This window comes from Amphiprion ocellaris, chromosome 11, assembly GCF_022539595.1.
Source record: "Amphiprion ocellaris isolate individual 3 ecotype Okinawa chromosome 11, ASM2253959v1, whole genome shotgun sequence".
Lineage (NCBI taxonomy): Eukaryota > Metazoa > Chordata > Actinopteri > Pomacentridae > Amphiprion > Amphiprion ocellaris.
Genome location: NC_072776.1, coordinates 17,818,940 through 17,846,256, shown reverse-complemented (window position 1 = coordinate 17,846,256; position 27,317 = coordinate 17,818,940). Strand labels below are relative to the sequence as shown.

The window sequence follows — 27,317 nt, the reverse complement described above, 5'->3', positions numbered from 1 at the left end:
GTTCATATTGTGTTTTTTACTGGTCTTACTGTAGTGCATTAGATATTGTTGACAGTGATTTGCATAAGTTAATGTACAGCAGCTTTATTAATGAAGGTTCACTTTGGATATTGTACATTTTTAACTGTATCAGTATCTCTACCAAGCGATAACAGAGAGCAGAAAGAGGTGTGGGAAGTTGATAAAGAACCCAAATCAAAGATTTGTAAGTTAGTTTTTGATGTCAACCACACACCAGGTGTAAAATTTGCATTTGTCAAAGGTACTATGATGGCTCTTTGAAATTTTCGCTGCCAATGAGCCTGAAGATGTGCTCTATTTGAAGTTTTTCTATTTACAAATGCACCTCTGATCATTTCAGGCGCATTCCTGTCTGGAAAATTAGACATTACTGATGTAATTTTCTGCTTCCACTTCTCCAAATCAAATCCTGCAACCCACTCACAAAAATGGTGATAGTGACAGTGTTCATTATGAAGGAGTATCTTTAGGTGGAAAAAAGGAGAGATACATCTAAAAAAAAAAAATAGAAAAGGTTTCTTGTGATTTCACAGTCATTAGTCTCTTGATGCTCTAGCTTGTATGAGACAACTGGGATGCTTATGAGGATTTTTTCAACATAGCTACAACCTTGCTAGACATTAACTGCTCATAATATTGTTAAATAAGTTGTGGTTATACACGGAACACTTCGATTGTTGCTACAAATGATCTTTTATAATGTTTTAGCCTGTTTCTCTCTGTCTCTGTACTGAACTGCCCAAGTTCTAATTGCTAAAGCAGGACCACTCCAGTTAAGTGGGCTTCTGTATTACATAGTTTCAAGTGAGCCGAGATTTCCAAAAGGTTTTTGAAGTGCTGATGGGATTACTACAGCTACTGTATAACACCATAATTAATCTGTAGAGTCTTATTAGTGGATTTACAAAATTCAATTTGACAATGATGGCCTTCTATCTCGTTGCATCTCTTTTAGGTGCATGCCTAATGCCTGATGTAAATGCTTTCATCTACATTAAAGCTTTCATTTTCCTAATTTAAAAAAATGCTAAAAAAAATGAAGTATTTTAATTGTAAAAAATGAAAATCATCTTTACTTGTCTTGAAAAAAACTGATGTGAAGTGATCTATCAGTTTTAATTTTAACTTCCAGCTATGTACAGAAACAAACTGATGAGTTATATAATTTGTGGAGGAAAAAAGCAAGTGCTGAATCTAAGATAACACGCCATACAGAGTTCAGTATGCAGTGGTCAGACCTTTCTCAGACCTATTGTTCTTTCCTTTGTTTCCAGTTTCAAGTTAATTAAAGCAGTGCTCACTTGCTACTTGGATATTATCCAACTAGTATTAACAACAATAATACTTGTACAGGTCCACAATTTCCTTATATATTCCTATAAAGTTTATTGGAAGAAACAGTGGTATTTGGTACTAAATGTAGAAAGCAGAGGAAAAGCTCAGTCTAAACCTACACTAATGTTAAATCTGTATTCACTGTATTTACAGGAAAAAGCTTACTCACCATATACAGTGCCATGCAAAAGTATTGACAGAAATTACAATTACAATCTTCTATTTTTGCTATTTCTCACATTGAAATGTTCCTGATCATCAAACTAATATTTCTGGCATTACTAATGCCGTTTTTAAATTATGGTTTATTGAAGAATTATTGAAAACCCATATCATCCCTGTGTAAAAGCAATTGCCCCCTGAACCTAATTACTGGTTGGGCCAGCCTTGGCAGCAGCAACTGCAGTTAAATGTTTGTTACACATTGTGGTCAGTCTTTTACATCGCCATGGAGGAATTTTGGCCTACTCTTCTCTGCAGAATAGTTGTCATTCAGCCACAGTAAATGGTTTTCGAGCATGAGCTGCCCTTTTCCGGTCTTACCACAGGATCTCAATTAGATCCAAATCTGGACTTTGACACGGCCATGCCAAAACCTTAATCTTGATTCAATTAGATGTGGACTTGCTTGTGTGCTTTGGTCATTGTCATGTTGTATAAACATTATTGTTGAGCTTTAGGTCATGAACTGATATTCTCCAGAAGGATTTTCTGATAGAGAGCAGAATTCATGGCTCCATCAGTTATGACAAGTCGTCCAGGTCCTGTGGAAGCAAAGACGACCCAAACCATCACACTACCACCATGTTTCACTGCTGGTTTCATGTTTTCTGTGGAATGCCGTATTGGCTTTACACCCAATGTAACGAACCCATGTATTCCTAAAAGTTCCACCTTTGATTCATCAGTCCACAGGATGCTATTCCAAAAGTATTGGGGCTTACCCAGATATTTTATTTGCAAATGCTAAACAAACCTTTATATTCTCTTTAGTCAGGCGTGTTCTGTACCCTGCAACTCTCCAATGGATGCCATTTTCGCCCACAATTCCACAGTAAGGACGGCATCCTTATTGTGGAATTATGTAGACCTTAACTGAGGCCAGCTAAGATCTTTTGATGTTCGTCTGGGTTTTTTTGTGACCTCCTCAACGTGCTCTCAGAAGATTTTTGGTCAGCTGGTCACTCCTGGGAAGATTCACCTCTCTTCCATGTTTCTCCATTTGTGGATAATGTCTCTCACTGTGCTTCTCTGGAGTCCCAGAGCATCAGCAATGGGTTCGTAACACTTTTCAGACTGATAAAGGTCAATCACTTTGCTTCATATTGGTTCTTGAATCTCTTTAGAACGTGGCATCACATGCTGCTTTTTGAGAGCCCTCAGCTCCTTCACAATGCCAGAGAGGCTCTATTTAGTGATGTTTAGATTCAACAAGCCCAGCAGGGATCGTATGTGAGTGTGGCTGGTGAGACTGAACCTAACTGCCAAATGAATTTGGTCATTTGGTAGATTGGTAGCTAAGGAGGCAATTACTTTTTCACATAGGGCAGGATGGGCTGAACAGCATTTTTCCTTCAAAAAATAAAACAATTTAAAAACCACATTTTGTGTTTCCTTGGGTAATCTGTGTCTTACGTTAAAATTCGCCGGATGATCTGAAACATTTAAGTGTGACAAATAAGCAAAAACAGAAGATTTATGTAGGCGTGTAAATATTTTTGAATGGCATCGTACAATAAATTGTATTCTTTCCCATTTCACTTTTTTACATGTTCATTTTACCTTACCAGTTCATTGTGATTTATAATTTTGAAGCACAACAGAAGAATTAAAGTTTTACTGGCTATTCATTCAGTTTCATGGCCACCATCCCAAACATGTCATGTGTATTACCAACCTTGGAGACCTATATTTGCCCTAACAAGTTGACAGCTGTGAACATATAAATGTCCCTATTATGTAAACCAGCCAAATATATAACACAACCTAATTACAGTTGATATGCAGAAACATATACTGAGCATTATTTGCATTAGTAGCTTTCCAATAAATTTTAGAAATGTCATCAGCAACTTCTCAGCACCTCCTTAATTCATATTATCCAGTGAGGTACTTATGAAGTCATTTTTATATCCTATTTTATAGCTTATTACATATTAATTTGCAAATACGGAGCATGACTCCTCCCTCCACTTTGCTTCTGGTGCATCTTACCAATCAGACGTTCATTATTAGCTAGATAGATTTAAAAGAATGATGAGTTGCGAATGAATCTGTAGTAATGGGCATGAAATTGAAAGGATATTTTGTTCGTGTGAATGCCAGACCTGTGCCACATCCATCAGCAGCAAGAAGAAATAAACAAATTCCAGGCTTTGGCAAGGTCATTTCACAGCAGCACATGTACATATTATTTATTCATTGATTCCCATTAATTAATTATTGTGCTGTTGGATTCATTTTGGACACGCAATGCAAAACTTGTCAGATTTCTAATATACTTTCAATCACACGAGTACACAAAGTGAACATACAGACTGAGGTGTTTAGCTATTCTGGCTTGCAGTGTTATGACTGCACTGTGTGTTTACTTGTTATTGGCTTGCAATAGCAAATAACTTCAATTTGTTTTTTGATTTTTATGGTTGTACTTACATGACCATATTATGATATGTTGTAGTATTAATTAGATAAACTCAAGATTTCTTTACCTTATGCATATTGTATGGATACATACAAAACAGTAAATACATGTGTGCATATAGCATATACTGCAATCCCATACTCAGACAAGCTTGTTGGTTTTGGACAGTTTTGGAAAACGCTGAAAAGATTTGCAACATGTTGATTCATCACATCTAAATACTTTCTGTGTTGCTATGAGGACACTGTACTCTCTGCAGTGGCACTGAATGCTGGCATTGGAGATAAAATCATGTGGTAAGAAATAATGTGACCATATAGATTAGGCTTCAAAACTCTTCCGTAGTATTTTAGTGAACTGCTCTATTAGACTTAAATGTCTTTGTCAAGTAAAAAAAGGAATCAGAAAAGCAAATAGTCCGATTTTACAAATGTTATACAGGAAGCTACAATATTTTGACTGACACAAAATGATATTTTTTAGGATGTCTAATGTTTAGATTTCTATTCTTTGTGAGCACATCCTTCATTTCCATTATGCATGCAACATAACACAACACAACAGTGTCCACCAACAACATTCTAAATTGAGTGTTCAGCATTCTGGAAGAAGTAAGTATATTTAATTCTCCAGTTTTGGCAGTTTTTACACGGTACAATACATCCCTTCAACAGGATTACAAATAGTGAGTGGCAGCAGGACAACTGGGACACAAATTTAGCTATCACAATGAAAATTACAATGTCTGTCTATCTTGGACTTTTCAAACCGTGCTGGATAACCTGTAAAGTGCAGGGCTGTCAGGAAATTTAACGATGTTGTTCTTTTAACATTCCTGCAGACACAGGAGGGGACCATCTCCTGCTGTTATTCAACTAATGTGTGTTTCTGTCTCCTTAGGGTCGTTAGTCATATGTGTGCTTTATACTACAGTTTGTTACAAAGATATCGCACCATGTAATTCAGAAAATTTCCTCTCTTACCTGAAGTATCCAATAATCATGATAGCCACTAGCAGAGAGCTGAAGGACACAGCGTAGCCAATGGTATACATGATATATAGCCGCTCAAAGAAGTCTTGCTGTGGATATAGAAAGAAATATTTCCTATTCAGTTAGGTGTCTCTCAGAATCACAAAATCTACACAAGCATGACTCACAGTAGCAAGGATTAAAAGGTCACGGCAAGAAAGCCCAAACAAGTAAAGTTTTAGGACTCTGGGTAAAAAGAGAAGAAAGTGTCAGCATTAGATCCTTAATCTCTGACAAATGAAGGGCTTTAAAAATACAAACTACAAACTCCTTCAGGAGTCTGAAGTGTCTGAAATCTAAGAGTATGTCATCTTCTAAGCACTGGTCTGACTCAGAGAAGCCAGATGATTTAGCTGATACTGGGAACCAAGGATGGCTTTAGCCCTCTCTCACGAAGTACCTTGTAATTTCCACAGAGCAGATGACATGGGCAGAATTAAATCTGCACTAATCAATATTTTTAAAGAGGCAGTAGAGCTGTAAGTCATTTGGTCCACATCCAACAAGTTCAAGTCAAAAACCAATGCCCTGCAGCCTCTCCATGCTAATTACAATTGCACAAGGGCAAAAATCAAACCACAAACACACACTTTTCAATATAAAAGGAAACTCAAAACATCTCTGAGTGTGGATAGCATTATGTCTAGCAGCTTCTTCAGAATGAACAATTAATGAATGAACAGAGCCTCTGTGATTTTCGGGTCATTTACAGAATTAAAAAGTTTTCAACTTAAAATACCTCTGTTTTTTGAAAGAAGGCTACATTTGTGTAAACTGAAGAAAACTGTATGTGCAACATGTTCATGCAGAAACTGTCACAAATCGGGGGACAACGTGACACCACCAACAGCAGGACCTGTGCTCCTCATGTTTTTGTGATCACATATACGTCTGTAGTTGTGTTTTCTCCACGGATCACAAACTGGATCCAAGAGCAAAAATCACATTCTGTCAGACAAGAGCCAGGATGATCATGCTAAGGATAATTATCAGTGATGAAAGGTAGGTGTGCAGCTCCCATCAAGAAGAAACACCTATTTCTACAATGGAAGAGTCTTGGAAAAACAGTTTCCAGTTTGTATTTGTTGTCCTCAACATTTACATAGTTGTGCACCAGGAATTTTTCCCCAGGGTCGGACTGTGAAGACAAAATTCACAGTCGTGTCCTGATGTGTTTGCAGAAGAACTTTGGGCACAAATGACCTGAATTGTAGTGCGATGTTTGAGTGTGCTCCAATGTGCTGGCCCCCAGGAACAACCAGTAATTATGCACAAGTTTTTTTGGCCACAACAGCACAATCATTACCCATTTAAACTACTTACTAAATTTGGCTCCCTGTAACTGCTTTCTTTTCCCCAAACTGTAATTCAAGTTGAAGGGTCACGCTTTTTTAGCTGTTATTGTAGATGGTGCTTTACATGTTACAATGCCTTTTACGTGTTGCAAAGGCACTGGGAACACAGTCATGCTGCACAAAGACACTACTATGACTGGGATGAATTTAAATAAAACATGGTTGCTGACATTTCTAGGCACAGTCTCATAACTTTTTTAATCACCTCTTTTATTTTCCTCTTATGTTTACAGCTTGGTCAGCTGCCCCCAAGTGGTTAAAACATAGATTAATCATATTTATATTTCAGATTTTATCCAAAGTCTCAACAGTGCATTGATCATCATGGCTGCTAGCTAAACATTAATGATTATTTACTCTTCAAGACAGGCAGACTCTTTGTGTGATTACTCATGTCTTTTCCACTCATCACTGTGTTTGCTGGAGCAGAGCTCTCACATTTTCAGGTCCTGAAAAGGCTGCTATGATTCGTGTCAAGATTCTGACAAATGTATATGTGGTTTCTTTATCAAATAGTTCCTTCGTAATTCATCACAAGAAAAAAGGAAACTATACAGGCTGATGGTACTCATGGGGATATAAGATAAGTGCTTTTTTAAATGTGGTTTGGGGAGATGATTACAGAGGCTGGAGATTTAAAAAACACAATTATGAAACAAGACTTTGTCCATTTTTCAGACTTTTGTCTGAAAACTGATAATTCTTGTATGACAAAAAAAACACACACAGAGAGAAGCTCTTAGAATGAACTGCTAACAACTTGTCATGCAGCCTGTGATGAAAGGTCAAAAGTTTACACTGCTTCCGACTAAGGCGTAACAAGCAGAATAGAAGTGGGAGCCACTGGTTTGCAGAATGTGGAGATGCTCAGCTGTTATACAATCATGTGGTAAGAAGTGAATTTGAAGCTCTATATTCCAAACCACATGGTGTCCATGTCCAAAGAACATCTAAGACTGTTCTCAGCCTGCAACCATTGCTACATATCAAAAAGTCTGTAAGTATACAGTATGTATGAGTCAGACTGGCATAGGTGGTTCAACAGAGCAGTTACCATAATAACATATTACAGTCATACTTACTCTTGCTTCCTCGTCACTCAAGGGCTGAAGGAAACGTAGACACTCTGAGTAGTTGGTCCAAGTTTTGTTCCACTGGTCTACAAATACCCAGGATCCGTTGACATCACACTTTCTGTAAGCATGTCCTGTAAACACATAGATGATCCTGAACATTCACAGCACATATTTGAAAAAAACATGTATACTGTATATAAATATAAAGAGGTTCACCTAACTAATTATACACTAGTATTCTGTATTTTGCTCTCAGGAACAGGGATTTTGGGCAAATGTCTTCCAGGTATATGGAATCAAATGCATATGTTTAACCTACACAGGTGATTGTAATTTTGACATAAAGAGATGACAAAAGACAGTAAGACATTGTGTTGCAGACGAACTTCAACTATTCCTATGTCGTTTTAACATTAAGATGAAATCAGACTAACACTCATAATATTGATATTGTTTTCCTGTAATTGCTGTTCAACCACCTTTTCTTCATTATACCATTCATTCAAGCATTTTATTCCAACCACAGTGTTTGCCTGTGAGGATGGGATTCTTGAGTTTGAATGCTTCTATTCACTAAATGAAGAGATGTTGCTGTGTCTAAACAACTCAATTTCAGCTCATCCAATCACTAAACCGACCTTCTTTGTCCAGTTGACCTTTTGTAAAGGCTAGGTGAGCTTTTGTTTGTCTGTCCTGGAGACATGGAGTTCTCTTTGGTTTGCATCAATGGAGAGCAGCCTTGTGCAATGTATGCTGGATTGTCTGTCTTGAGATGTTGCAGTCACAATTGCTTAGATTCATCAGGGCGGCTTTGATGGTCATCCTTGCATTCTTCTTGGCCATTCTTACTATCAGTCTTACTTTTAGATTATACTTTACAATGTGGCCTCTGGCACTTGAAAAGACTTGGATAGGGTTTCTTAACCTAATCTTGTAAGAGTCACAATGTGTAACTCTCTCTCAGTGATGGACTCTAACAGCAAGCTCACTAAGCTCTTTCATTTGGTGAAGCAGAAAACACCCTTATCATCCTTAAATCCTTTTTGCACAGAAGTAGTTTTGGTATGAACTGTAGCAAAAGTAATTTCTGTTCAGTTGCTCCAATTTCAGGATCTTGGTCTTGGTATCATTAATGGTATTCAGTGTTTCCTGAACAGGCTCCCGGCTTTAATACTTTTGCAGTATACACTAAACTACTATTGCACAAATCTAACAAAACAGCAAACATGCATCACAACATGTCAGCAGCAAAACATTCTGAATTTATGTCTTAACTTAAAGGTTCTTGCAATCCAATTCTCAGAGCTGGTGATGGTACATTTGCAAAAATAAAAAATAAAAACATATCTGTTCACCTTTGTGATTGAAATCGTAGATGTAAGATGGGCAGGGAACCTTGGTAACCAGTCCAGGGGAGCCATGGGGCCAACAAATAAGACCGTCCCAGTCAGGGGGGCACACCTCATCTGCAGTGAGAAGGACAGAAAATACAGCACCAACTGGTACCTGTTCAGTGGGAATTTTCAGCTGTTTTGGCAAAGAGCATGTATTGTTTGTTTTTTTTTTCATTTGGTCCATTACCTACTTAAATTGTATTGTGCCAACCAGACCAACAAATTATTATTGGTTGCAGTTTATGAGCCTAAACTTAACCTTAACCTTAACTGTGGGGGGATCTTTAACAAATTACATATTACATGTGCTGATGTGAAATGTTTTTTTATCATGAAAATGTGGCTTGCAGCCTCATATTTTGTGATCTTTTTTGAAACAATACCCTTTAATAAGACAGTGTTTAACTTATGGTAATATCCTATATAGTGCATGTGCTACCATCAAAACATACACACTGTTCATTTTACAGAAGAGAGGAAAAGCTGTGCAATAAATAGCACCGAACATGTTCATTTTTACCTACGATTAGGAAAAAACTGGTCAGTACTTGGTGCACGTAGTATTTGTGATCATATTTTGGATAGAAATCTGATTCACGATTACATTTGTTGGGGAGTCAGTATAGAGATTTCAGAGACTGTTTTTCACCTTGTTTAATAAAAAGTTAAACTTTGTGAATGAAGACGTACTACTAAATGTATTGGATAAAACTGACCCTTTAAAGGTCATATATGGTAAAAATCAGATTTTATTGTCTTCTGGCGGTTGTTCAACTTGAAAGTATAATATAGACACTAAACGGAAGACAATCACTTCTGACATTCTAGCTCTCAACTTGTGAGCCTCCCAACTTTACAAGTGAGTAACAATTCAACCCAGGTACCATGCAACACCTGACTAACCAAATTTAATTTGGTTTAAAGACACACTTCTTTCTGAAGAGAGCAGCAACAGCAGCACCTCACTGGATATTCGAGACAAACAGGCCATTTAAGAACAGACTTAAAACCAGGAGTTATGCAGTCATGGTGAAATTAACCATCTTTGCAGTATTTTGAGGTGAGAAACTGGAAGACACACTGTCGGGGCACGTGAGACTTGCTGAAAAGAAGCACATCGTGGGACCTTTAAAAGTAGGAAAGTCGCCCAGGGCTATGTGAGCTGCCAAAAACTCAAGACGCATAACAGAATTAAACACTGAAATTAATTTTGCATAATGACATCCTTATCTTAATATAAATATCCTGGCAGCTCTAATGGAGCTCAGTCTTCACCCAAAGAATTCTAATTTAATTACAAACAATTCTCTCTTATAAAACTGTAATCTGTGAGTAACAGCTGAACTGTTGAATATGTAAAAGAACACAGAGCAGTATTTCCTGCTGGATCCTAACTGGTCCTGTGTTTTTCAAGTTACTGCTGCTGTGCCACATGTGTAAATCTGCACATCACTCTTAATTTCAAGAAGTATTGTTTCTTTATATTGTTTACCATTTCTGCTGCCATGTGATGTTGTAGGTGTTTAATTATGTTGAAGGAAAGAATCTGACACACAGCCAGCTCTGGGCAACAAACTGGACTTAAGTGGGTCTACTAATATTTTTGAAAAATCACAAATTACATACAATGCCACCTCAACGATGTTATTATAAGATTTGGAAATTGATGGAACGCATTGCACATCTGCCTTAATTAAATTAATAGCAGTAATTTAACAAACAGTTAAATATATTATATGACAGATGAGATATGAGAGACGTAAAAGAGTGTAAATGCATGAAAACTAATTTGTGATGTTGGAGGCACGCAGACTGAGGCTGCTGTTTTCATGGACCAAACTCTGCAGAAATGTTGAGAACAACAGGAAGTACTGGAAAACGGTGTGGTATTTTTTTTTTTTTTTTTTAAGTAACTTTACTGCCTATGGCCTGTATGTGTCTTGACTATTCTCACAGTCCCACCAAAGGTTCACATTAAGGTCCGTTACATTACAAGAAAGCAGAATTATACAGGTCTTTGCTCTTAACATTCAGGAGTTGCTCAGAAGTTTGTATACTGTTGTTGTTGACATAAATGATACAACCAGTGTGTTTGGAGGCGGTTTACTTTAGCATATTGAAAGGAACAAATTTTGCTTCCATTAACTTTTTTGGAACGATATCTGACATCCTGTCAATTACAAATCTGGGGTGACAGATTTCCAGGTTTCATACATTGAAATATTCCATTCCTCATGGCTATTACCTGCCTGACAAACATTTAAGGCATTTACTTGTTTGTTTCCACAGAACTAACAGAAATAATAGTAAATCATCAACAATAAATAATTGGGAAAAGGAAGCTAGAAAGAGAAATTCAAACCCTGCTTACTTTTCTCACCATCACACAGCTGGCCAATCATAGCATAAAGTGTGTTTGACTATCTGATTGTCATTTTAATAAAGCTACAAGAATTACTGGATGAATCCTGCTTAGTTCCACTGATGGAAAGTTGTGGGAGATGCGGGTTTCAGATGCACTTCTAGTAGAATATAGGGAAGCTTTGTCGGAGTTGTCTTGATTGCAAAATTTCCACACTGTTATTTGTTTTCGAATTGAAATTGCCGGAAGAGGCACAGAAATATTAGCCTCTATATTCTTCTAAATGTAATAAACATGAAATATTCATAATTGTCATGTTCATAAACCAGAAAGTCTGAAAGTTGAAGAGTTTATATGGTTTAAATCAAAAAATAAGGGCTAAAGCAATTATTAAAGTCTCAGTTAGAAAAATAACAAAACTGCTTCAATTGTCTCCAGCAAGAATTTTCCTGAAATATCCTTCAATGCCCCCAGGACCCAATTTCCTCTCCAATTAGCTCTGTAAACTTAACATGAAAGAATGTTAATTAGGTAATGAAATCTTAAAAGATACATTTTCACATTATTGTGGTTAAGTACTACACATCATTTTATTCAGTGTGCTGTTCTCTGAGTATTCTTCCATATGATATCATGTGCAGTCGCAGCTTAAAATCTTAGGAACATGCTGCATGTACTGATTCCTGGTTCTATGGGAGCAAAAGGAGAGGCTCCAAGAATGAAATCTGATGATTACTATTTTTACTGTTTTGTCTTTTGCCAGAAAAAGCAGTTAACAGAAATTAGTCGTATATGCAGTCAAAGAGCATAAGTCTAGTGAGTAATGTGAAAATTACTTATGGACACGTATGATAAATGGGAGCAAACACAGAATCTCCAAGAATTTAATCTGATGATCCATCTCCTCTCTGCTCTCCCTGCAAAAGGACTTCAAACATTGCACTGAACATTATGTCATGAAGACAAATATTAATCAAGTCAGTTATGGAATTAGATCTGTGTCAACATAATACAAAAGCATCTTAAACATTAAACAAAAATAAGACTGGAGACTTTATCTCACTGCAAGCAAAACAAATTCATCTGAAAGACAAAACATTTTGGATTATATGTTATATTGTTTACAGTTCCCTCTACCATTTTGCTCACTGGCCAGACTTTTGGCTTCAAGTTGGCTTTCAGGTTATGATGTCTATTCTCTATTTTGCATGTCTGACTTTTTCCATCACGATTTTACACCCATTTCATTTTTGGACAATAAAGATCAATAATTTATTTGCAAGTTTGAAGTTATACATTGGCAATGATATTTTTTATATTTTTGACTTGAGTGACTTTATATTGGCGCAAATCTAACTTCACAATAATTTATGTTCTAAGGAAAAGGGTGGTCAAACAAAATCCTGATTTTTTTTTTTAAGCTCACTGCATGCCATTTGACATGGTAGTGCTTCCACATGATCACTCACAAAATTTAGATAGGATTAAATATGCAGAATTGTGTAATTGTTTTATAGAAATGTAACTCCTTGTGTGTATCTTTTGTACCTGTGGTCCCTGGTTCAATGTTGGAGAGGTTCTGGTAGCACTGCATTTTGATTTCATACAGGATGTACATCTGCTCCTGTGCAGAGAGAGGCCCATCAAACCCCATCTGTGGAGTACAATAAATAAGATCAGAACTGCGATCCTGTGTGCATAAATCACCCACTGCCTGAATTTTTTAATGACATTTGGGACATCGTGCCATCTACCATCTGCTGTGGGACAGGCCAGCATTTGTGGCTTTCAAGTTGGGGACAACTATGACCAAAAAAAACAAAACAAAGGAAGAAAGCAGCAGAAACGTTGTGTTGCACAATTCTCACTTCCATACTTGTGCTGAGTGAAATATTGTGAAATTCAGTACAGAATACATCTACAGAATATATCTACATTTATGTGTATTCTGCCACCATAGGGCAGATTATTTATGCATTTATTTAATTTGTGATCATCTAATCTTAAGCGTTCCTTCAGTTCACATTCCACTGCTAAGTCTGGGACAGGACTTAGCAGCCCTTCATATATTCTCACTAACAGTATGTGCAACAATATTGTTTTCTAAAGTTAGTATTGACTGCTGCAGTCTCACAGGGTTGCTTGTTTGGTTCCACAGACATACTGCATTACAAAACAACCACAAGGCCACATGAATTATTTAGGTGGATAAATTGTTTTCCAGCTAAAACCCCATACAATTGATTTGTTGGGCTAAAACAGTCATTTTCATACTACTGTCAAGCCTTTTGGTTTTTATTGTCACTTTAAAACTTTCACATACTTATTAATACTTTTTTGGCTTAAGCTTTGCTTAGGCAGATTTTGCTTTAAGCAAAACGCTAATGAGATCATGGTAACATGCTCACAATGACCATGACAACATCCATCCATTATCTATACACCGCCTAATCCTCATCAGGGTCATGGAGGGACTGGAGTCTATCCCATCTGACTCCAGGTGAAGGCAGAGGACACCCTGGACAGGTCACCAGTCTATCACAGGGCTACACAGAGACAAACAAGCACACTCACATTCACACCTATGGACAATTTAGAATCACTAATTAACCTCAGCATGTTGTTGGATGGTGAGAGGAAGCCGGAGAACCTGGAAAAAAGCTACGCTGCACAGGGAGAACATGCACACAGAAAGATCCCAGGCTGGGACACGATCTTGTAGCTGTGAGGCGACAGTGCCAACAACCGAGGCACTGTGCAGCCCTCATGCCAGTGTGTTAATGTTTTAACATGTTCACCATCTCTTAGTTTAGCGTGTAAGCATGCTAACATTTACTAATTTGCACTGAAGACAAAGTGCAACTGAAACAGATAAAGACAACAAGTGTTAGGTCATAAAGCAAGGTACACAAATTCAATGTTTGACCAGTGGGTGGCAGTACAGGAAAAATCGAGGGTCACCAAACTGCTTTATTGCCTCTTTTCACAGAGAAGAGGGGGATGAACCAAAGCGTAACTTTGATGTTTTAAAATTATCAGTTGAATTCAACTTCTTGTCTTATAAAGTCTGAGTACAACAGCAATACAGTACTGTTGGTAGAGACCCTTGTTGAATCTGTAATATGCTTTTGCATAAAGCCTCTTGCTGCATATTTATATATTTAACATTTATCAGAATGAAAATGGAAAATGTAGAAAAGGCACACTGGTGATATTATTATCATTTTATGGTTATTAGATGGCTATTAAAATCTTTTTTATGCAAGGAAACACAAGGAGGACAAGGGGCTGATTTGATCTGGCGTCTATCTCAGCAATTTTAACTTTATTTTTCCTAATTTATTAAACTGATTTTGTGTATGAGTGATGATGACTAACATAATACATTTATTTACTTTGGCCACAGTGCCTTCGTTAAACAGTGTATCTGTAGAAAAAGTCAGTGACAAAATGGATAAGACAAAATGTAGGAGAGGCCAAAAAACACTCAGGCTCTTCATAATTTCATTGCCTTGTTCAGTGTAGGACCGTCTGTTGCAAATGTGGTTTCCCATGATGACTGCTTGAGTGAGGAGAGGATTTAGAGATGTCGGTAAGAGGAGTGAAGGTACTGTAGAACTTACAATAAGCAGAAGCTAACTGTGGGTTGGCTGCATATGGCAAGTTATTTAAACGCATAATAGCAGAGTTTGACAGTCTGGAATTAAAATTGCAGACATGGACAACGTCATTTTGACAAATCGTAATTCCACTGTGACTGTGTCAGAATAGTTTTTTCAATATATCTACATCATCATTTTGACTTGTCAAAATAACAGAGATATCTGTAATGCTGATTTGATGAGTCACAATAATGGGTTAGGTTTAGGATTATGACTAGTCTAAATAGTTGTGCGTGACACTGCTCCTGCAAAGCCTTCCATTAGATATTGATCCAGCAAAGCATTTGAAAAATGTGTGCAGAAGTGATGACAGCTGCTGCAGAGGACAAAATCCTTAGAAAATGCCATCAAATAGAGTGTATTATCAAGGAGTTTCTTAAAAAACTAAAGTTTCATTTGTTAAAGACTTTTCAGGATTTACTAGCATTTCAGCTTCAGGCTTCTTTGATACTGGCAGTGAAACAGATTGATGTGTGTGGTTACAGTTGTAATGCCACACTACATTTGAAAAGCAAGCCACCTCCTACTTTCTGTAATTTCTGATGTGAAACAGGATACCAAGAACATAATTTCAACTAGTACAGAACTCTGATTCAAGATATCTTGAACCACATTTTTGGCTCCAGTTAGAGAGATCTACAGCATCATTTTCACTGGTTAAAACTTAAATTAAGATACCTAAAAACGCACCATGTAGATATATTGCCCCCATTTCCAACATTACCATTTAGGGAGGTCACAGCAGCTGGTTGACACATTGGACATTGTCTGGTTAAGACAACTTATAAACATTTGTATACAGCTAACAAGCTAGCCTTCTTCGGTTTTCCCTGGTGAGCGAAACATATCTTTTAATGTGGCTCCGATACCTTATCTTTTTGGAAGAATGTCATTATTATTTGATCTATTATTCATCAACATAAGCTGTGAGTCAGCAGGCAGTGTTTGTGGTTTTGTTCATTTATTTATTAGGCTATAGGGTCAACTGCACTCTTTTGGGACCTGGGAGAAAAATGAGTGGGAGTCAGTGTTTGTGTGGTTGCACAGTAGAGTTTACAATTTTGCTACACCACTTTTTTAAAGATATTTATCATGTGTCCTCCTTTTTAATCTTCGTTGCCTCCGTTTTACTCATTACTCAACATCGCTGTTTTTACGGAGTGGCGCCGCTGGGCATATATTGATCGGTGATGTGCAAATCTAGGCAAAAATAACAAATACATTTTTTCTGTTGTCCAAGTCAAGCCATTGCATTGTTCCAGGTTGAAAACAGTATAGAATTCCTAAGTCCAAACAAGTAAGATTTAACATTATACCTACATAAAAGCAACCAGTGCATTTATTCTGACACAAGAGCAACATGGTAAACTGCATCATCGGATTCACACAACAGGGCGCATGTCTGAAAGAGGCTTAATATTCACCCCGTGGGAGTCACGTCACTGTGACTCATTCAATATTTGTTCCAAAGGTCCCTTCTAAAGTGGAGGAATGTCCAACAGCCACACTTCTATGACTAAAAACTGCAAGATTACAGCACATTGCTCTGCTGCACTGCCTGAATGCATCATTTAGGACTGATTGTAAAGGAAATATGTGAGCAGATTAATCCGCACTGGAAGAAGACTTTGGCGACAGATGTATGAATAGTAGTGTTTTATAAAAGATCAATAGTGAGGAGAAGAGATGTACAGTACAAGACATGTTGACAGACTCACCCTAATTCTGAACTGACTCTGGTCACCACATATCGGGTAGATTTAAGCTCTCTGCATGATGTCCAAATAAGGAGATTCAATACAATTGTGGAATGTCTATTGGCTTAACAGTAATCCATGTTCACCCACGTCAAGGCTTTTCTAACGCACAGACAAACAAGAGAAGTTCCTCGTATTTTACAGCCTTGGTGGAAGGAAACAACCAATTGCTGCTAGTTTATCAGTAATCTTAGTGTGACCTTTAGAAACACTAACCAAAGAAGGAAAATTCCTTCAACCATTCTGTGCAAGTTTCGTTTCCCTTATAGGAAACATCCCTTTTCTTTTTCAGTCACAGCAAACATTAATGTCCATTCCTGCCCTTCTCATCTTTCATTTTTGAGACTACTTGGTGGAAGCTGTTATAAAGCCTGTGAAATGTCCTGACACTTCATTTTTAAACATGCATGTTTGCCTATAATCTAAAGATCTAAAACCTTCCATTTGGAGTAACGGTATGTCAATGGGTTTTAGGTTTTGTTCCTTGGGTTCTTTTGTTTCTTTTTGAACTGTTTCAAAACATTTTACTAACAATTAATAGTTTGTTTTTTTCATATTTTGTTCAATATTTTTACCTATTTATTTTTATGTTATTTTTAGATGTACTAATACTATGGTCTGATGAACATTTGCAAAGAAAATGTTATTACTTGGACTCATTGTGCCGTGGGCATTACTTTACTCCTGAACTCATGGACATTTTGTGAGTGTTTGAAGCCAGTTGCCCTTGTGGCCACAAATGAGAGAAGAAAGCCTCTAGATCTGTAGTGTAAGGTCAACAAACTGATTAAGAAGTTTTACCAGTGATAGTTTTGTATTTAGAACCACATTCTAGTAACATCTTGTAGGCATTCACCCTCTACTTGTCTGCAGATCAGGTAACTATTCTGATTATCTTAATCCAGTGCTTAGAGGCTGTCAACTTTTGAACAAAGGCATCATTACAGATACATTTTTCTCAGGCTGTCTGGGAAAATAACAATAGCCATTGTATCAAGTCAAGTTTATAGAACCACTGGAAATTAGCGTAAGTCATTAAGCAGACTAATTACTTTGACAGATCTTTTCAGTGTCTCAACATCGTTAAGATGTATGTGTTGGTGAGTTGGTGTGAAGCATCGCCATTTTCCAGGAGTATAAATAATAATACATTTTCAGTAACAGTTTACAGATTCATGTCAACTCAGACAAAAAAAGACTTGAAATAACACTGAATTTCTGACTGCATATATTAAAACTTTAATGACAAACCCCACTGTTTCTCAAAGCATTTTGCTTAAGTTAGGGAATGACTGCCAGCTTGTTCATCTACTAAACTCTAAGCACTTAGACTAATATATGATATTTATAACCCAAGGTTGATCTAACCATTTGTCCTTAACCACTTTTGTACCCTTAACCCAAAGAATTTGTTAACACTTTTGAATCATGAGGTTTTCTGCAATACTTGGTCATAAAATGTCACCTGATCTCCATCTACGTGTAAACACAGTTCTGGTGGAAAGTTAATCCATCAATTTCATGACTGGTCAAACCTCCTTTGTCAGCAGTAACCCCAAACATTTCCAGTGGCTGCAAAGATGTGTGAAAAATAGGTCGAGAATTAAACTGCATTAGTTCACTCCACACATAGCGGCCTGCTGCGGGTGTTTTCGACAGAACTGTTGCTGGAAGGAAATCTTAAAAGCACATCTGAGAATCCACAAATTTTTCATATCCAAATATGAAGATAACTTCAGGCAAACCCAAAGATGTTTTCAAGAGTCTACTTTGACCATTTTCTGTTTGAATGTACAAAACTGACTTGACAAAAAATGCTTGTTGGACAGTTTTATGCTAACAGTTGTGCATGAACTCCTTTTACTCATACCAACTGAGAAGCAGCAGACAAAAAAAATAAGTTAAAGAGTGATTCCCATCTAGTTTAGAACATTACTTGAAAAAAAACATGGAAAGTGACATAATGTCCAATTTCAAGAGTCAGCATGCACCTACAAGATGCATGAAAAAGACCTACACAAGACTTGCACAGAGCAGATGTTGTAGGTGCAGTTCAAGGATAAACAGCTGGCTTAGCAACAGGCTTCAGTACATCCTCAAGAAAGTTCTGTAAGCCCTGATATCTTGCTTTAGAACAACACTAGTTGTTAAGATGTAGGAAAAAGCTTCTGGCTCTAATTTGTTACCTAAAACTACACCTCTATCATATGACTTTTAAAAATGTTGCCATCCTGTGGACATACTGTACACCACCCTGAACAGCTGCTTCATATGTAAGTGCGTTGAGGTCTGCTGCTCTGACGCAGGTAAATCTCTTATCATGCATAAAATTATTGAAAGCAGCTCCAGGTCTGACTCCTCTCCATGGTCAATTCTCCAATTAAGGCCAGACTGTAATCAATGTCAATAAAAAGCATTAAGGCAATAAGCAATAAGGGGGAGAACCTCCAAGGGCACCTCCTGTATTACTTTTCAAGATTCAATCATGATCAGTTTAATTTGACTTTTTGATAGGAATTTACAAAAAAAGACACTTCCATGTCAAAGTGAAAACAGTTAATTTCAGTCAATTAAAACAGAAAATTTAAATATGTGATTGCATAAGTATTCCCCCACTTCAAGTCACTATATAATAGATGCATCTTTGGCTACAAATACAACACTGAGCCTATGTGGACAAGTCTCAATCAAATATACCTGAGGCTGCACCTGGACAAGCAGAACTGGTCTACACATACAGACAGATGTCCATAGGAGGGCTCAGAGCAGGCCCTATTTCCTAAACAGATTCGTATTCTTTAACATCTGCCACAAACTGTGAAGGATGTTCTATGCTGTGGTGTGCTGGGGCGGCAGCAGCAAGAACACGGACTGTGACAGACAAGACAAACTGGTCAAGCGGGCTGGCTCTGTAGTTGGGCTGTAGTTGAGAATGACAGCAAAACTGCTGATAGTCTGAAACACCTCAGATCATCCTTTGGATGTGGCAGTCATCTCCCAGAGGAGCTCCTTCAGCAACAGGCTGCTCTCGCAAGCCTACTCCACAGAAAGATTCAGGGGGTCTTTTATTCCCAGGGCCATGAGGCTCCATAATGTCTCACTGGGGGGCAGAGTGAGGTTTGCGGACATCAGTCCTAGTCTTAGTCTTAGGCTCAGTACTCATAACAACGTACATTTTCAATGCACTTTTTTATTCTGGGTTTTTAATTATTTATCATGATAATTATTTATGCATCTTTTTAGGATTGCTCTGAACCATTTTTAGTGATTTTAGCTCTTAGTTTTTACTTGTATTGTGTTTTATGTGTATTATGCTATCAGTATGTGCACTGCATTACTTTACTGCTTTGTCTGTCAAATGTGTGCTTGCAACTGGACGCCTATAATTTACCACAGGATTAATATAGTATCTATCATCATTATCATCATCCTTGTACAACTATTATATTTACACATGTATTCTTCTTTGCAAAACTGTAGGCGTACGTAGGGATCGTGACTCAACAGCTCTCACACACAAATTCTCATTTGGATTAAGGTCTGGGCTCTGACTTCGCCACTCCAGAACATTGACCTTGTTGTCTTTAAACCATTTTTGTGTAGCTTTGGCTGTACGCTTTAAGTAATTGTCTTACTGGAAAACAAATGTGTTTCCAAGTCTCAGTTCTCTTGCAGGTGCATTAGATTGTCCTCTAGGATTTCCCTGTACTTTCCTGCATTCATTTGACCTTCTGCCTTTACAAGCCTCCTAGGGTCTGCATGAGATTTTTTCCAACACTGACTTTCTCTTTGTCTCTCTCCCATAAAGCTCTGACTGATGAAGAAGAGGCAACAGTCGCTGTATGCACAGTCTCTCACATCTCAGCTGCTGAACCTTGTAATTCCTTCACATGAGTCATAAATGTCTTTGTGGTCTCCCTCACTAATCTCTTTCTTGCATTATCACTCATTTTTTGAGGGCATCTCCTCTCAGCAGATTTACACATGTGCCATATTCCTTCTATTTTTAATGATGGATTTACCTGTACTCCAAGAGATACTATATGATTTTGAAATTTTCTTGTATTTGGTCCCAACTTATGATTTTCAATAACCTTTTCATGGAGTTGCTTGGAGTGTTATTCATCTTAATGATGTAGTTCTAGGCAGGAGTACTGATTCACCATCTTCCAGATACATTATACTACACTCACCTGAGACACATTCACTGCACTCAGACGGTCTCCATTTAACCAGCTGTGTGCTTTCAAGCACCAATTGCTTGTACCGGTGCTGAATTCGGTGAGTTACATTAGAGGGGTGAATATTTCTGCTCTTTTAATTACCTGACACTACATTGCAAAAATTTGTTTTCACTTTGACATGAAAGAGTTTTTTCTTCCGCAATGTCCAGAAAGTCAAATGATATTGGCCATGATTCAATTCTGAAAAGCAATAATACAGGAAAAATCACCATGGAGGGTGAATACTTTTTATAGGTACTGTAAGATACTTCCCCCCCACACCCTTTTCTTTGTTCATGTTGTCTGCTGCTTCTCTTGTGGCCAGAGCCTTTTATACTGCCTTTGTAGTGACTGACTTTTGTTCTAGTTTTGATCTAACATGGCAATTGATCCTTCCCACCTTTTCAAGTGATCCTGTGTGTTAAAGTCCCATACTAGAAGTAGTGAGTACGATGCCATGTATAAAAAATAGATAATATTTGCATGCAGCATGATGAACCCAGTTAAACCTGTAATCATTTTGTGGGTTGGCCTGTTGCTGCTATTCCACTGTTTTTCCTTGACATTTTGTTGGCTTGTTTGTTGAGTCAATTCTTTTATTCGACATTTGTTTGGGATAATTTTCTGCCATTTCTACATTACTAATGAACTATATAATGATTCAGATATTTAGTGCTTTAAAAAACATAGTACAGAAACAATAATTTTAAATTTACCACATAGTCATCACTTTCTCCAAAACATTCATTCTATTACTGCTATTTGCTGGTCGTGTTATCAGTCAACGAGCCATGTCATGGCAGCAGAACTACTAACCATGGTGCTTGCATGGTGCTTTCATGGAGGCAAGAAAACTCCTGCCCTCAGTTCAAGAGTGGCAGCCATGATAGACTTCACTCTGAACAACTGTGACTCTTCACAGATCAGTGACTAATAATGCAGCCAGTCTGTTTTCTGGTGTCATAATTTCAGTGTCAAGTATCATGTTGCACCCTCCCCAGGTCTCCTCACCCTTTTCCCTGCATCACATCACTGCTGACATTCAACACTAAGCAGCTGAAACACAATGTTTTTAACGGAATCATTCAGAAAACATGTAGGGGAAAAAATTATAAATGCAGAGAAATAGAAGTTAGATTTCTTTAGTTTTTAGCAACTCATTATTAGATCAATTTTAGGTTGGACACCACATATGCGATTTTAATGACAGAGTCACTTAATACGGGGCAGATCTATCAAATATAAAGCGGTCTGTAAAGCATCCTATATGGATTGCCATTGGCTGTAAGCCAATTTGTCAGCTGATGGTTACTGAAACATCTCCTATAATGAGGAACAAACTGCTCCTGACAAGTTACACTCATAATAAATACAAAAGGTATTTCTACAGTGAAAAATACTGGCATTGATTTTGTGATAAATAATTTAAAAATCAGCTGTGAAAGGTGAAGTGTCGGCCAGATCTCATCAGGTTGAGTGTCAGACAGATGTAGACAAACTGTACTGGCAGCTTCTGCTATTAGAAAATACCTATGCTTTCATGTTCCTGGGTGCTGTCATTTATCTGGAGTTGCTCCTTTTGTGTCAAGAAGGAGGGAAGACACACAAGATGGACACATACACACAGAAATGACTGGTGTATTTTCTATAGATTAATGGTTGTGTCAGTATGGAGGTGAAGGGAAACATGTTGCTGCATATCATTACTTGAGTTCAGATCCTTGCTCTTTTTATGTTGTCATTCTAATGTCATATAATGCAATTTAGATAGATAGATAGATAGATATCTTTACATTAAGCTCTTTTAAGACCAGGAGAAGATTATTATTGTGCACAAGATGCTCTGATGTTTAGTTTGTTTAAAGAAGTGGACACATAATGTTTCTTACCTGTGCATCAACCGGAGTCCAACAGAGGAAAAAGTTTAATATCCACAAGTGCACGTTCATAGTTGGTCGGTTTGCGTTTATCCCCGGCAGTGTAAGAATATCACTTGGTTCAACTGAATCCCCAGTGTGGCTGGTGCATCCTCATTTTAATAGAAAGTTTCACCGCAAGTTTCGATCCGAACCTGAGCTATCCAACACAGCGAGTAGGACGCAGCAGAACCCAAATGCCAAGTTTCTCCATTCAGACGCTCCTCACAGACCAGTACCGTGCCACTGCTGCCTCTGCGGACGGAGATCCCCACGGCACGCAGAGAAAGCCAACTGCACCCGAGCTGCGCGTCAGGGAGGAGAAGCGGGCTTCACGTTCAAGTGACATACTGCAAATCAATTAAGTCATAAATCCTCCCTCGGAATATGCGCCCTGCCCTCACAGTGGGACGCTGCGTAAATGCTGCACCTTTGGCTACCTGCCCTGCACCGGTGGCCACCACGTGATCTCTGATTTAAGATTTTTCTCCCTCCTCGCGCATTAATTCACTGCACGTGCTGCTGGTAGGAAACAGACGGCAGCGGTGTGGGTGATGATCACTAACGGGGAAAGTAAAAGAGGTTTTTGGAATTCTTGTTTACTTCTGTCTTTTATTCTTGTTTATCTCTTTTTTTCCACCTCTCCATCCACTGGGCGTGTCCACTCGCTGTCCTTCTGCTGACAGTCTCCGAACACACCTGAGTCTCCGCATCCGGTCAGCCACCTGCAGCACATAAGCACTGGTTGTCAGCACATGCGGTTGTATTTCCTCATTTATATATATGGAAGCATTCACTAAGGCAAACCAGGCTTCATATGCTGTTAAATTATATCATGAAACCAACACGGAAGCAACTTGTAACTTTGCTGACATGACAACATATAGACCCATACGCACACTAATTGTTGTGGTCCTGCCAGTGACTCCTGTCACCAAGGGTACACGTGACAAAAATTTCGTCATCCAACCAAGCGCACCGTCCGAACTGCAAGAGCGGCTACTGCGCATGTGCCAGGTAGAGTTTTCCAGCCTCCAGTCCACCAACAGCCACCTTATCCACACACCAGAAGACCAAGAGCTGCTTCAGACCTTCCAGCTCAGCTCCCTCGGTTTCAGCCACACTTCTATGCCTTGTACCACTTCCAGTCAGTCCCTGTTATTCAAAAAAGTAAAGATCTGCCAATATTCTGCCTAAAACTTGGTGTTAAAGTTTTATTGTACAGTATATATACATCTACAGCTGCTTTTATCTGAATGCAGCAGTCAGAATGTGCAAAAACACATGAATTTACATGTGTAGTGACAGCAAAAGGATGTCTTGATGAAACTTTTACCATTTCTTGTAATTGAATAATTGTAAATAACTGAATAATACAAAATAAATGTTTGCAAATTATAGTGTAATCAGTGACATTCAGCATGATTATAGGGGGTACTATAAGCCTAATGTAGTTTCCAATGTTTAGACAATGCGTGTTTAATAAGTCTAATATCCTTGTTTAAACTGTACTTAACATGATTCATACATTGTACATATAGAATAAAGAAATCATGTGGCTTATACTGTTTGAAATCCAGCCAACATGAATAAAATTAAGTTATTTTGATGCAATCATGACATTCCAGACCCAGTGTACAGGGCTGCAATCACTTTTTGTCAGGTGGAAAACTGCACTACGTGCTGTAAAGTTCAATAAAGCTGCAGAGTTAGTTGAGGATTCTCTGTGGGTTCATGAGCAATACTCTGCACATACAAGAGTCTATCTGATCCATAAAAATATTGGCTATAGCTGCTTTAAAAACAAAGAGCTAGACACAAAGACTACCCAGCACTAGAAGACAATTTTTGTATCCAGGACTTAATCGATCAAAATTGTAAACAAGAGTATGTCTTTGTTGAATGCCAAATTAGAAATGCAAATTCATACGAAAGCTGGTCAATAATTGACATTTTTAAATATTGTTTTTGTTCAAAACACCTGGGTCCTTAGTTTGAACATGGAATAATTCCCAATGATCAGAAATACCACAGTCAGTTCCACCTTCTTGGTTAACATGCAGAACAAGCTGTCTTTGCCTTTATGTGACGATCGGCGTACGTTTGTCTTTCTGTTAATTTGACTGTGCGCAACACTACTCAAAAACAGACAAACGAATTTGGATGAAATTTTCAGGGAAGGTCAGAAATGACATGACCACCTAATTAGATTTTGGCAGTGATGCAGCTTATAGTCTGGATCCATGGATTGGTTTAGGATTTCCGTATCATTGTGAGATAGCGGCACAGCATCATTATAACTATGACAAGTGAAGACTACCTCAGCTGCCTGCTGACAATCACATGGTGACTGCAATCCTATTACAGATCCACTGCTGCAGACTTATTGGGACTTATCCATTGGAAATGATTCAACAACTGAGCAGCCTTGGTGGAGTACTGCACTCTGAGCGCTTTTCTTGTTGTTTATGTGAAGTAAATGGACCCTTCAGAGCATGCTTGTCCTAACTAGTTTATACTGTATTTCAACATATTTGATAATTAATATATTTGTTTATTGTGCTTCTGTGTTTAATTCTGTATCTTGGAAGGAGAGAAGGTTTCACTAGACAGCTGAAATAATCACCAAGGACTGCAGAAGTTTATAGATGCACAACTAAATGTCTGGGCAGTTTCAGTAAACAGACTGCAGTATTATTTAACAGCATCCCAGCTCAAGTTAGCCACTGCAGTGCATTTCAGTGTCTGTCTTTCATTCAGTATTTCTAGTGACCATAGTGCTGAAGGAGCTCTCCGTGGTGCTGACAATGCAGGGAAGCAGCAGCCCAGTTGAAACACAAACCAGCAAGAGACACTAGCCTGCCAGCTCTGTTTTTGTTCGTTTGTTTGGATGTTTATTGCTTTGTTTTGGTTTTTTGTTATTTGTCATGGTGTCCAGTTGTAGTTTAAGAAGAGATGAGAGTGGATGGTACCGCACTTATTAGCACCACTTGTCATGCTTTGCCAGCAGTAATTTTGTGTGAAAAATCATGACTGTTTACATGCTTATCAAGAGGGCTGTAGTTGTTTATAATTTGCTGCAATCTCAAATTAAAACCGAGGACACGGGCAGAGCCTGCCTGCTGACTCATTAATGAGCTAATACATTTAAGGCATATTCCAGGACACCACACTGTGAACAGCATCCTGTTCTCATGGTAACTGTTGATGGCACGCAGCTGTCAAACTGTCATTTGTGGGCCAACATTAAGCCAGAATGAAATGCCTCCAAAATAAATCACTTATATTAGCAGTGTTACAATAGAGAGGAGGGCTGGAGAGAACAATACATGTATTCGTCAAGCATTTTTTTCACAGAAATAGGCAGGAATTTTTGCACTGTGTCTCCTGAACAGTTTGAAAAGACTCATTTGATGTCATTCAGTTGATCTTCTGCTCAATCAGTGGAAAAGGTTCTGTTTTCATGAGTTCTCTTGGCATTCAACAGAGGCCTACGTGCTAAAGTGACATTAAGTCCATCCATTTTGTTGACATCTAAAGTGCCAAGGAATCACTGCAAGTCCTCATAGGTAACCCCCTGCTGCTACTTAAAGTCTCTCTGCAGCTCATCTGGTTTGGACTTTAAGCTATATTCATCAAGCTGCTTTCATTCACCAGGCAATCTTGATGGATGCTGGCTGAGTGTAAAAACTACTCTTTGCATATTTAAAGCACTGGTAAGTTGAATATTAAAATGTTAAATTGCACAGAAAAGCATTCAGGTACAATAAGACTATAAAAGAGGCAGTTTTCACATTTTAATAACTATTGTAATGTAGCGGACTAAGTAGAACATCCCAAAGCAACATACAGAGAATCCAGACACCCTTTCTCACAGCTGTAAATTAGGTAGGAAACCATGTCAGAAGACAGCTAACTTAACACTTCGACTCAAAGAGAACATGGAAGTCACACCTCTGGAGAAGAGGAGATTACATCCTTCACTGTGACCCTTTTGACCTCCTTCTCCCACTAACATTCAGACCTTTTGTCAGGCTGGCTGCTGCCAGGCCTAGGTAGTGCTCTCCCCCTCTCCTCTCCATTCTCTTTCCTTTTAGGGCAGCCCAGCAGTGCAGAAGAAGCAACAACAGGTGTTCCCTATCTGCCACAATCAGCCAGCTCATGAACAGGTGGAGTGCAACCAATCACGCTTCACCCAGTCTGCAATATAACCAGACGCCACCCAGCTCTCAGTGCCGGATTGTGACACAGCTCGTAATAGTTCACAGCCTGAATTGCCAGCCATTCTGTTTGTTGCTCTTCAAACCTGTTAACCACCGTTGTCCTCCTTTGTTCCAGTTCCGGACCCACCTGTTCCTGCCGTTCTGCCGTCAACACTGGACCCTGGTTATCACCTCAGAGAAGAGGAAACACTCACCTGAGCTGACTCCCTCCTCCTGGCGTCCTTCCCCACTCACCTGTTGCTGCTTCACGCCATCCACCACCTGGCCCAAAGCACGCTGCTCCAAGCCCTGGCTGCCACCGCTGTGAACCAGTTCTGA

The 27,317-nt window shown here is 38.4% G+C and overlaps 1 protein-coding gene across 1 annotated transcript in view; it reads right to left on the bottom strand.

Annotated features, from left to right (window-relative positions):
• The window catches only part of pth2ra (parathyroid hormone 2 receptor a), a 58,400-nt gene extending 35,020 nt beyond the window's left edge, over positions 1-23,380 (bottom strand). The window contains exons 1-5 of the mRNA XM_023287200.3: positions 22,750-23,380; positions 12,767-12,872; positions 8,818-8,928; positions 7,469-7,593; positions 4,984-5,081 (exon numbers count right to left, since the gene is read on the bottom strand). Coding sequence (XP_023142968.2) covers positions 4,984-5,081; positions 7,469-7,593; positions 8,818-8,928; positions 12,767-12,872; positions 22,750-22,809 — 500 coding nt within the window. The 5' untranslated portion in view covers positions 22,810-23,380. The remainder of the gene's footprint in view (positions 1-4,983; positions 5,082-7,468; positions 7,594-8,817; positions 8,929-12,766; positions 12,873-22,749) is intronic.
• Between the last annotated feature and the right edge of the window lie 3,937 nt (positions 23,381-27,317).